This window comes from Podarcis bocagei, assembly GCF_964188305.1.
Source record: "Podarcis bocagei genome assembly, chromosome: 3".
In the NCBI taxonomy this organism is placed as follows: Eukaryota; Metazoa; Chordata; class Lepidosauria; order Squamata; family Lacertidae; genus Podarcis; species Podarcis bocagei.
Window position 1 is genome coordinate 29,039,033 of NC_138127.1, and position 12,808 is coordinate 29,051,840.

General features: G+C 42.1%; 1 protein-coding gene across 1 annotated transcript in view; it reads right to left on the reverse strand.

Annotated features, from left to right (window-relative positions):
- The window catches only part of GABRR1 (gamma-aminobutyric acid type A receptor subunit rho1), a 37,983-nt gene extending 25,630 nt beyond the window's left edge, over positions 1-12,353 (reverse strand). Inside the window, exon 1 of the mRNA XM_081186625.1 lies at positions 12,142-12,353. Coding sequence (XP_081042751.1) covers positions 12,142-12,263 — 122 coding nt within the window. The 5' untranslated portion in view covers positions 12,264-12,353. The remainder of the gene's footprint in view (positions 1-12,141) is intronic.
- Between the last annotated feature and the right edge of the window lie 455 nt (positions 12,354-12,808).

A 12,808-nucleotide genomic window follows, 5' to 3' on the forward strand; every position in this document is an offset into this window, starting at 1 on the left:
GCTTCAGCTCTACTCACAGGTAATTACTTTAAAGTCAAATTGTCCACAGGAAAAGGTCAGTGCTCTCCAATAACAGCTATGCGGCTTCGCTCCGTGGAAGAAGCAGACGATTCGAAGCACCGCGCCACTCACCCCACATTGCTCCGGACCCCCGAAACCGGGTTTCCTCGTGAGTAGGGGAGGCGCAAAAGGTGCCCGCCGAATCCCATGTTCACAGGCTTCTCCTGCCTGTGATTTTTTGCGGGTCTCCCCCTTCGCCGTGGCGGCCAGACCCAAATTCCCACGGGGCAAATTCCTCCCGATCAGAGGAATTCAGCCATTACCGGAGGCAACTCCCTGGAAGTCCCTACACAGGCAACATCTAATCTCTCTGAAAAGTTGTGGGAACAAATCATGATAAATGCTCAATCAACAGATCCCCTGGAACAAAACCCTGAGTGCAAATGTAGCAACTCAGAGCAGACAAGCAAAGCTATGCACCTAGTGAGCTGTCATAGTATCTAAATACTCTGTTCTTACATTTGTAGAGGAATTAAAAATTTTACTACGTGGTTGTTTACAATGTGAGGGGAAGGGACCAGTGCAGTCATGTTAAAATGGAACTCTAAACTGCTTCCTCATACGTTTTCCCTTCGTTTAGCTCTCCCTGCTATTCTCTGCACTAGAAAGAAACTGAATTCATTGATCATTCTACATTTCTTAGATGATAAAATGTAATCAGACAATTCCCAGGAACAAAACTGAAGGAGAAAACAAAAAACAAAGACAATGCCTCAATGGTCAGAAGTCTGTGTGCAAGATGTTTCACTTCAGATTGGAGATGGAGGCTTACATGCTTAACACTTCTCCAGATAAACAAATTAAAATAAAATTGTCATTGCACACAGAAATCCTGTGCCTCGATGTCACATCTGCACTATCCATTTAAAGCAGTATCATGCCACATTAAATACGGTAGTCACTGCTTCCCCCAAAGAATCCTGAGGTGTGTAGTTTGTTAAGGGTGTTGAGAGTTGATAGGAGACCCTCACAGAGCTACAAAAGTTCCCTGGAAATAGGATTGGATTGTTAGTCCACCCAGGGAATTTGTTACAAAGTGAAGAAGTTCCTAGTTTTCATCAGGGTTGTAGTGCACAGAGAGGGGAGTTGTAACCAGTTCCTACGAAGCTATGATCCTGTTTAGAATTCCTCCCCCTGCCCCAGCCCCAGTGTGCAGGAGGTTGGGCGGCCAATTAGCTTTAGAAAAAGTGTCAAAGAGGGGCTTAGCAGCAGCTTAACACCTGCCAATGGTGCCTGTAGAATCTGTGACCAAGCTGAATGCAATTCTGCAGTCAGATTTTGGCCTGCCAGGTGCCTTAAAAACTACCTTTCACGAGCTTCCCCTCCCCTCCCCTGCACACCCCAGTATCCCTGCTATTATAATAGCTCTGCACCCACCATGTCTGAGTGGTGTTGGAGGGTTAGTGCTCCCATCTCTTATCCGAGTCTATTCCCACTCCTCACTCATCCTGACTAGCAAATTAAATTTTTGTCTGTTTTCCACTCAGCCACTAATGTAAATTATTCCCAGAAAGGGAAATCTGGATCAGAGTCTGGGTGTGAGGTCACATCTACACCACACATTGAAAGCACATTTAAAGCATAATGCTTCTCCCAATTATCTTGAGAACTGTAGTTTACCCCTAACAAGGCTACAGTTCCCAGCACCTGTAACAAACTACAGTTCCCAGGATCCTTTGAGAGGAAGCCATGTATGGCATGGATATGACCAAAGAGTTAGGAGGTTTGCTGTGAGCTCTAGCCCTGATCCAAATACCCACAAAGTTTGTTTGATTTGTCCAAAGAAACAGGTGGTCAGGAGTTCCAGCCATGAAACTCCCATGTCCTATCTAGTATAGCTTTCATACTCGTTCTTCAGGAGGCACAATAGTGTGCTCTGTAGAAAGCAGTAGCATAAAAACCCGCCCTGAGTTTCTTAGACATAGTAAGCCTTGCTCTGTTATGCCTGAAAGGGGAATGCAAACACAAGTATGGGGCATGGCAGGCGGGTGCACATACTAGCCCTGTCCCCAACATGCTTCCCCCATGCATGTTGCGTGTAAAGGTATGAAGGGTATTTTTCATGCGTGTTCACGTGAACATGCTTTGAAGTCTCTGTGTGGTTAGGACCCCTGTTCAATATGGGAAGGTCAGGGGTGGGGGAGCAGACAGGAACATTGGGGGCAGGGGCTACTTGTGTTTATATGCACAGTTCAGGCATAGAGTATGACATAATGTTGTGAGCTAGCTTTTTAGTTATTATGGGGTTTGCATCTTGTATTTTGCTCATCTGACAAGAGGGTAGATTGTGACTTATTTAAACAAAGACTGACCATGTGAACTCATCAAGGATTAGTGGAGCCTAGAGAAGGGATGCACTGAAAGAAGCATTTCTTAACTGTTCTTGATTTCTCCTCACATAACAGTAAAATCAGGTTGCACAATTAAGAAATTGGACTCTCTCTTTTTGTAAGGAAAGTGACAGGAGGGTGCACTGGAGACTGTAGGATAACAATTCATTGATGTGACATCATATAATAGTGTCTTTGCAAATTAATCAGAATGAATGCTGAATGAATTCATTCCAGAATGAATGTTGGTGTGTATAACCTCCCTGCAAACTTTGTGCAAAGTAATCAAGATGAATGCTTAATGAACAAGTTGCCTGGAAGCAGCTAAAGAAAGTAAATAGAAGTAAATAGGATACTAGTTTAGCACCTCAAGTCTAGGAATCAACTTAAGTTGTAGTGATGCAGTACTTGTGCCCAATGGCTGCGAGGCCAGGTCTATCTGGTAAGATGTGCGGGAGCATTAGACCTGGTGTCTGGGAGAAGGAAGGCCAGATCTATCCATTAATCTTGAGCTATTGCAGATGACATGGAAAAGGTTGGCATGCCAGAAGCAAAAGGCAAACCAGATTTGTACAATGTACCGTATTTGCATGTACAGCTATCCCACCAAGGACTGAGGGGTCAGTTGCTGTGCCCAGCCTTTGGTTTGTTCTCTAGAGCCATTATGAAGCAACAGTCTGCCCCCATGCACTTGGCAGAACACCACTATGTTGAGCAGTTGCTCAATACATTACTTATGAAACAGGACCATTGCAATATTGAAACAAGTGGCATCATATTGCATGTTCCAACATGGGGAACCTGAGGGGACTTCTAGATGGGGCAAGGTTACTATTGTAAAAGGATAGTTCTGCTATTGCAAACTGCTAGTTGGTAACATTTCTTTCTTTCTCTTTCTTTCTTTCTTTCTTTCTTTCTACAGTTTTGGGGTTTTCCTGGAATGGGCAAATCTGATAAGGGTTGGGGGGGAGAGATATGGGAGCCATTTTGATGCCAGAAACGTCATGTAGATGCTGTAAAAAAAAATGCATGTGCGAGGTGTGCCTACCCCACGATAAACACCCACCTGGAACATAACTGTCAAGTGTCCCTTATTTGAAGGGACAGTCCCTTATTCCAGTGCCATGTCCCGCTGCTGTCCCTTATTGATGGATGTCCCTTAAATGTCCCTTAAATGATGTCCCTTAAATTTCAAAGTAAGCAGCTCCTCTCCTTCCCTCCCTGCCGGCCAGGGAGGAGGGAGGCTCCAGCTGTGTTGCTTGGCTGTGTTGCTCACCCAATAAGAAGTCTAAGAACGACTGGGGGGGTGGAGCTTGCATGCCTTGTGTGTGGCTAGTTAATGCAAGCTGAGGGGGTTTTTGAATGCTGGATGCCATTTTGTTGCATGTGCTGCTGCAAACTTTGCAGTGCAAAGCCAGGCCGGGGAGCCATCTTAAGTTGAAGCTGCATAGGCCTTGTGGTGCATGTGATTCAGATTCTATTCAGTTGAACCTCTGGTTACAAAGTTGGTTGGACAGTGTTCTCGAAGCTACCCAGCATGAGTTTGACCAGACTGCAGGAGGACAGGAAGACTGGAGTGCCTGGAACAGGTTAGGCTGGCGGTCCCTTATTTTGGCTGCTGGTCCCTTATTTTCAAGGCTGCTGGCCCCTTATTTTCAAATCTGTAAGTTGACAGCTATGATCTGGAAGCACCCTCAATCGTAGGTATTTCAACCAATAAGAGAAAAACTTAGGTTTTTGTTCATGGTCCAGTTGCAGGAAAGGTAAAGGGGATCAGGTGTTTTTTTTTGTTGGTTTTTTTTTACAAGTGAATAGACAGCTTTACTGCTGGGCTTTGTTCATACATGTGGGGGAAAAACACTTCCACATTAGGTTATCCTCCCCAAAACCCAACCCACCAAAAACTGTTGGATTACCTCTCCCCAAATTTGATCTGCGTTCTGCCCAATGCTGGGCATGGGCATAACCAAGTAAATAAAATAAAGTAAATAAAAATACATAAATAACTGACCAGTCACATTGCGGACAGCTTAGTTGTGCCCTCCTCCCAACATAAGGCCTGTCCCCCTGTAACATAAACCCTGGCCTCAGGGCGCATTCAACTTTGAGAATTTTTGGTTTTAAGCACTGGCAATACTAAGACTGAAAAGGTCTAAAGAGGTGATGAGAAGGAAAATAAATGTCCACAACTCCAGGATTCTGTGTTACAAGTGATAGTTACTTAATAAAGTGGAAGTTACAAGCACTTTAAGAAACAATCGTTCTTAAATCCTGGTGCAATCATCACTTCCCTATCAGGGAGAACATATTTTTTCAGTCTTCCAAAAGTGTAACTATGGTACAAATAGAACGTGAAGGTATTATTTTACTTTAATTAAATCACTAACTTAAAAGAAGTTATTGAATAATTTTCCCACTGTTAATCAGAAATAATATTAGGGTTGCTCTTGAGGCCTTTTCTGAATTAGCAAAGGATAGCTGCACATGAAAAGGGAACTGAAATTCTGAGGTGTGCTTCAATTTTGCACAAGGAACTGCACAATCTCTTGCAAGTTCTTTACAGTGACTCCAGTACTGCTGCCAAGCTTCTTTCTTCTGGATCCTATCCTGTGAGCCTAACTTTCAGTTTTGCACACCACAATGAAAGGGTGTTGCAAAAGGTGCTTGATGAGCGAATAACTTCAAATAGCTCAGTCAAGCAATGCAAGATGTACAGCAGAGGAAGGCAAAAAGTAAGCCAAATCATATAATCTTATCGATTTTATTTTTTCATAATCTCTGGAAGCAACACAATATTGACAACTATCTTTCTGAATGACATAAAACTTTCCTCCCCCACCCATCCCAGTTCTGATAAAAGTTGATAAAAAAATCCAATCAGAGAGAGAGAGAGAATGTTGGCGGGAGGAAAGACAGATGGACAGGTCCTCTCAGTAAAGATGGAGAGATGCATTAGGGTGAATTCAAGAAGCGGGAAGATGGTGACAGTGGAAATATGCTTAGGTTGTGCAAGTGGTAGAAAGAAGAAATTATCATCAGCATCTTTGATTTCTCAGGGCAGTTTACATAGATGATAGTTAAAAACACAAAACAACAGGTACATTTAGAAAAAGACTGAAACCCTAAGAAGAGGACACTCATGATAAAGACCCACTTGTCCAGCTGTGAAAGCTTGTTGGAACAAAAATGTCTTCACTTGTTTACAGAAAGTGCAGGAAGTGGGTGGTGGTAGCTTGTTGTATCTCAGCAGGAATGTCACCAAGTAGAAAATGTGGTACATAGGCTAGAGCAAGGATGACAAAGCTGTGCCCTTCAGTTGTTACTGGGCTGCAGCTTCCATCATTCCTAACCATTTGCCATTCTGAGTGGGGCTGGTGGGAGTTCAAGTCCAACAATAATGTGTTGAAGGCTGCAGGTTTCCATTTCTGGGCTGGAGGAACAAGTAGTTTACCAAGTGCCATCACAGAGAAAAAATCACAAGGGGAAGAAGGAGTTAATAATAAATTCAACCTACAAAAAGTAAAAGGAAATGGGTATCACTTCTCCAGTCTTTCGTAGTGTATTTTTCTATTATCTTCTTGGCACCTGTTGAAGACCTTCCTTTCCCAACAATACTTTTAAGTGAAGATCATTTAAAATAAAATATAAAAATCCCAGTCTGTATCTGTGTTAGACTTGAAATTCTTTTTTACTGTTTTTTACATATTTTTACTGTTGAATTGCTTTGGGGTAATTCTATGAGAACCAACTCATAAGGGAAATAATAACTATAGGCAGTAGAGCAAAGAGCTAAGGACAGGGAAGATTAGTAGGTGTGACTGCTGTTAGAAATGATGCAGTAGGGAAATGCAGAGCAGAAAAAAGGAAGACAATAAAACAAGAGAGGTAAAAATAGATTAAATCTGGGTCACAGTGGGATTCTAGTGGCAGCACAGGAACTAAATGGGGCTGCTCTGTGGCAGTGGGAGTCCCCCCTTCCCCCCCCACTTCACCTTCCTCCCCTTCGGCAGGCTTTCCAGCCTGTGCATGTAAAATAATTCATTTCAGAACCCCTCTAGCCCTTCTTTAAGGCAAATCCCCATCCTTATCCCTGTCCTAGCTTGAGCCAAGATTGTACACAGGAAGTTGCAATGGTGGAAAATTTTCATGATCACTGCAAAGCAGCCTCCGTTCCAGTTACACCTTAGTTGTCACCCATTAACTGTTCTGCCTCACCCAGTCATTTATATAAGATGTCCACTTGTGGGTGCAGTAAAAGAAGAAAACTCAGTCAAAAGGAGACTCTGCTCCTTTTTGGAAATTCAAGAAGCTCTATTAGAAAAATAACTGGGTTGCCTCCGGACCATCAGTACTTTTTGCAATTCAAATTGCAAAAAGGAGGAATTCAACTGTATACCACAAGGTTAGATTTGAGCAAATAAAGTGGATCAGGGTGTTCTGGCACATCAAATCCACCTTTATTTAAAGGACTTTTTGCAGTTAAGCAAGTGACAAGGAAATGCAAAGTGTGGGATAGAAGACTGATCAACAGGGAGCCATATAACCATAGTGGCAAGCAAATCAGAACGAATGCTCATTGGCATATAGCCTCCCCACAAATCAGAACAAATGCTCGGTAAAGACTGTACATGGTATAACTTCCATGTAAGCTTTGTGAAAGCAGATCAGGCTATGCAAGCTCAATAAACATGTCATCTGGAGGAACTAAGGATCAGGAAAAAAATTGATCTCTCATTGGCTGTGATGGCTGGGGTTGGTGGGTATTGGAGTCCAACAAGAACTGGAAGGGTAGAGGTTCCCCCCTCCTGAGACAGACAGTGGTGTGTGGGGCACAATTTACAGAGCAGAAGAGGTGTTTGGGCAGAGGGTGCTGAACCACTTTGTGCCCCAACACAACCTGTCTTCTGATGTCACTTTTCCATCAGCCAGGCATGGATAATGATACTGAACCTACTTGAGAGACAACACTGCTATTTAAGTGAGGGGGGGGGGTTACTTAAGCCAAGAGTCATTAGCCTTTGTAGTAACATTGTTTAGTTATTTCACCACATCTGTACCATTCGTACCAACGTTATCCAAGGCCAAAAAAATCCTATACCTGGGAGTAAGTCCCATTGAACTTGGGGGAAGGGGGAATTGCTTCTGAGAAGGCAGTGCACACACGAGGAAAATAAGATATTTAAGGCCCTAGAAATATGTATTGCCTTATTTCTCAGTGCTGGGAACATACAAACTCCAACAAAATTGGGACAGGGCAGATTAGATTCCCATAGGAGCACAGGCAGAAGGATCAACTTCGAGACTGAGCCCACAGTGGAGTCTGGAAGAAGCAGATCTAGCAATAATTCTGAGCAAGTAGCAAGAGCAAGAGACTGACAAGCAAAGGCAGTGTAATTCAAAAGGTCAATAATAGTAATCAGGAAGTAATGGTGACCAGAGATATACAGTATATATTTCAGGACCCTGGACAGGACCCTGAGATAAGACAACTCCAACATGTGCTGTGTAGGAACTGAGCTGTTCTATTGGCCCTGACTACCCTTCCCAGGACTCCTACAGGTTCAGCCCTCTGTCCTGGAGTCTGATACACTGCCGTCTCTTCATTCTTTTTAATTGAGCACACTACCTTTTGCGGTGAACATTCTCAGTGGCATTTGAGGCCCTTAAAGGCAATGATTCTGGCTTCATGATGGGGTCCAGCTTGGAAGCTGCAGTGACTGGTGGTCCTAGCTCAGGGGTCTCCAGTCCAAGCATGTCTGATTCTGAAGGTCTCTGCTTACTGGACTTGGTCTAGCACCTGTGGGTTGTGCTACTGCCTCTTCTGACCCTCCTGATTCATCCCCCCTCAAAATCAGTGTCCACGTTGGTGCTGGCCATCTAGATGATGATGGCAGGCACCTCTGCACACTCAGGAACCTTGCCTTTGCATGTTTCCTTACTGCACGGTGAGCTTCCTACTCATTTACACTTGTAGGCATACACTTGTTTCACAGATGTTGAAACAAATAGCCATAAGTCAGAGACAGCCTGTTGCTGAGGTGCTTCCCTACCCCTACTTAAAGGCCAACCTTATCCCACTGATGGCTTTATATTGGTTTTAGTTGTTATCTCTATGCTGGATTTTCCATGTTTGTTTTTTTTGTGGTTTTTTTTGCTGGAATGGACTGAAACATCTAGAGGGTACCAGGTTGGCAAAAGCTGTAAATAATAGTTGAATAGTTTTGGCGTCTTCTCATGGGAACACTAGCTAGAATGGGACAATTTAAGTACATCAAATTAGAATTAACTGAAGAAAAGCATCCTTATGGTGGGGCCATCCATGGAACTCATGGTTTTTCTAGAAACCAGAGACAAAGTTGAAAACAGCTGCAAAATAAAAATCTTTCAGGGCAAAATTGTGTTGGGTGGTGATGTTTTTTAAAATGTCACTATCAGGAAAGAAAAAGGCAAGGCCACAGTCATGATACATTGTTGTCAGTATAATTTGTTTCAAACTCAATATTGAAAGGAAACCAAAAGCAAAATTAGGAAGTATTGTACAGGCAGCTCCCATTTTGTGCACGTTCAATGTATCTACAATTGTGCATGTGCGCACAGAAAATTGTGCATGTGCGCATGTGTTTGGTACCAGAAAAGGGGAAGGGCGGGACAGGCTTGCGCGCAATAACACTTGGAGGGCCACAGGTTTCCCATCCCTGCCCTAAGAAAATAAAAGTAGCTTTATTATATTAGGAATTGGAAAGTAGGTACCCTGTCTCCACCCATTACCTGATCCAGTGTGAACAATCCCTTTTCCAGGGTCTGCGAGAACTTTCCAAAAGCAATGTCCTGATTTCAGTACATCAGGTATCAGTATCAGCACCACATTGGGTCCTGCCCCCCCCCACCGCCCACTCCAACAGAACATTCCCATTTCATGAAGGAATGCTTTTTATCAGTAAAAACAGCCTCCCTGTTGGAAGCCAAATCCTGATCTACCCTTAGTCTTCATGCATCATATTACAATGTACATATTTGGTTGATGATTTACAAATCTAAGCTTCCTAATTTTCTTTTGATGGGCCAGGCATATTTAGCAAGTCCCATATATGAGGTATGGGTGTGGGTGTGAAACAAGTCTGCTAGAATTGTTTTAACCAGTACTTTATTCTGTGGAATATATAAGATTCTCATCTCTCTGTTTTCCTTATTTGTTTTCTTGCTCTGGACTGTTACTAGACAACCTATCTGTAATTTTTGATGTGCTCTTAGGTCCAGTTTGCCCAGTCTCCTGCAGAGCACGGGAGAAAGTACAAGCTGTCCCCTCCTGTGTCTAGTTTCTCTGCCCAGACTATATCAGGTGCATGTCATTCCAATATGCAACCAGTTAATAGAATCTTTCAGAACTCCTGGAATAAACACAGGGCACCTGATGAGTCCTTTATGTCTTGCCAATTGGCTGTTGGGCCAACAATTACTGCTTTCTTTCACAGACTTCTGTAGCTTTCCATTTCTTTTCTGTGCTCCCACATGCCATGGAAAACAATTTGAAATGGAAATTAGCGCGATTGATATCAATGTCAGCTGCAGCATACACAAAAGTATGATTATTGGAAAGCATGAACCGGATCAGGCAATTTAAGCATCAATATATCTTCCAACATTTCAGAAGAGAACATAAGGACAGCGATTTATGTCCTTGAAGGCCTGTCCTAGGCCAGGTGGTTGTGGTGTATGTGTTTGAAAAGCAAATATTAAGCAAATAATCACTAAATTATAATACACACCCTTTTCACATCATAGATCACTGCCTGACAGTGCAATATTAAACCTGCCTACCCAGAGGTATGAGGTATGGGTGTGGGTGTGAAACAAGTCTGCTAGAATTGTTTTAACCAGTACTTTATTCTGTGGAATATATAAGATATATAAGACTTACCCAGAGGTAAGTCCTGTTGCATTCAATGAGGCTACTTCCAGGTAAGCAGCATTAGAACTGCACCCTAAGTGTCTTTGCCACACACATTTCTGAAGGTTTTGCTCCACTCGCTTACACTGTATTAATCTATTTGGCAGTAAAAATTAGCAAATGTCACTTGTCTTTAGTATCTGTGGCAATTTATCAATTTAATCATTCAGCTGCGAATGGTATCTCCTTTACCTATTTAGATACCAGCCCTGAAAGCATTTCATAGGCTTGGACCTGAATATAATTTATGGGAGTTAATAGAAGAAAAGTTATTCCGCTGTGTAGGCCCCTGAAAAGCCTCTTCGGAGTGTCAGGGGTCCTTCCACTGCGAGATGATGGCTATGGCCTGTCCCCAAAGCCAGAGGTGTTACTGCTTCTGAATACCAGTTGCTAGAAGCCACAGGAGGTGAGACTGCTCTCCTGCTCAGACCTTGCTTGCCAGTTTCCCACAGGCGTCTGGTTGGCCATTGTGACAACAGGATGCTGGACTAGATGGCCCATTGACCTGAAACAGCAGGCTCTTCTTGTGTGATCACATGTTCAAGAGGTTGCTACGGGAGGGGGCTATTGACCCTGACATCAGGCAGAGCTCTTCATATAGGTCAATTCCCTCTACCACAAAACCCTCTAGCCCACCCCACACTGTTCAGGTTGTGCCTCCCTGGCCTTCTAGAGAGGCTTTCCATGGGATGCAGAGGGGACTTTCCTTCCACAAACTTCCTTAAATTAACTTATCTTGGGATATAAACTATTAACACAAATAATGATACTGCAGTAATAGTTTTGAAACTGAACCTCTTGCCATCCTAAATCAGTGGGGTTACATTGCTTTAAAAATGTTAGATTCTCCCCACCAACAACAAGCTCAACTCTATTAATTACAATCATTTTCACAGCTTATGCTGAAATAATATGTAAAACTGGTTTTTAAAATTAAGAGACTTATGGCTATCTTACTTAGCATATGTCTTAGATAACAGTTTTTGTAATGAAAACTACAATGTCACAGTCTCTGATCTAATCTGCACAAGCACTTACCCTGCTCACCCACAGTAAAATGTTGAACTGGGCAACTGGCAGTTAATATTAGAAATAGTGAACAGATAAAAATATATGGACCATCAGTATCCCTTCCGATCTCCAACAATTGTATGTTTTCTCCTTATTATATCAGCCCAAGAAAAATAACGCATCTTCATTGTAGAAATAAGCAGATCAGGAATCTAGAGGGAATTTTATAACTTTCCCTATTTTTCCACAACAGTTTGCCATCTGATTTGACTGATTTCCCCTTCAAAACACTAATACAATATAAGTAAATATTAATAATTATAATGGGTATATACATAGAAAGTTGAATGTATGACACTCAAAGAAGATTATCATGGCAGTTTTAAACAACATACCTCTTTATGTGTTGGGTATGTATTCAAAATTTGAAACTGAAAAACATTAGAATCTGTCTGTAATATCTTGTAAAATATCTATATCTAGTCACAGTCCTTCAGTAACATCAATACGTTGATTAAAATATTGATTAATAAATGCCAGTTAAACTCCTCCTGCTTCTCCTCCATAAAGTTAGAAAGCCATAGTAAATTGAATTTTCATTTGTTCATCTGGTATGTTGAGTTGTAAAAATGCACAACATTAAATGAAAAGGGAGCAACACAAAGCATTAAAAGCAAAGAACAGAAGATCTCTTGTACAAATGTGAGGCAGCTAGTTTGACCCATTAAGGCCGTTTTGTTCATCTGAAATACTGCATCACCTCTCACCCTGAAGATTGACAATTCAACTCACCTGCCTTTCTTGTAGACTTCGTGAATTTCTTTCCCTTGCCAGTGAGCTCTGCATTCTGTGGACAAAACCCATGCCCAAAACAGCAAGAAAATGCTAAACTGCATTTTATGAACAGTCAACATGATATCCTCTGATCTTATGTCCGGAAATAGTCCACAAAAGAGAAGAAAACCAAAATGAAGATCCTTTTTCTCTTTTTAAGACATTATCAGTCTGTTCATTATTGAAAGGATGTTTACTCATACGAAAAATCATCCCACAGTATTTAATCTGGACAGTGGGGAAAGCAATTTCCACTAAACCTATAAATCCCTCTACGTCAGATGGCAGGGATTTTCAAACAGTGTAGAATTCATGGATCTGCACAGAACAATTATTCTTTTTCGCTTGAAACAGGCTATTGTACAAATTGGTTTAAAGTGAAGCATTTCAGGTATTTTAGAAAATGATATTTGTCATTCTCCTCTTGGAAAGCCAGGATTGTCCGGCTGTTCAGAGGCTGTCTAGCATAGCAGTTTAAACAGAAGGGAGGGTAACAGGAGCACCTGTTGAGATGTCTTTGTGTACCAGCACTGATTTTAACAAGCAGCCATTCTGGGGTGCATCATATACCAGCACTTCATTTTCACTGCTTTACTGTATGCGTGAAATATACTATTTTGCTCTG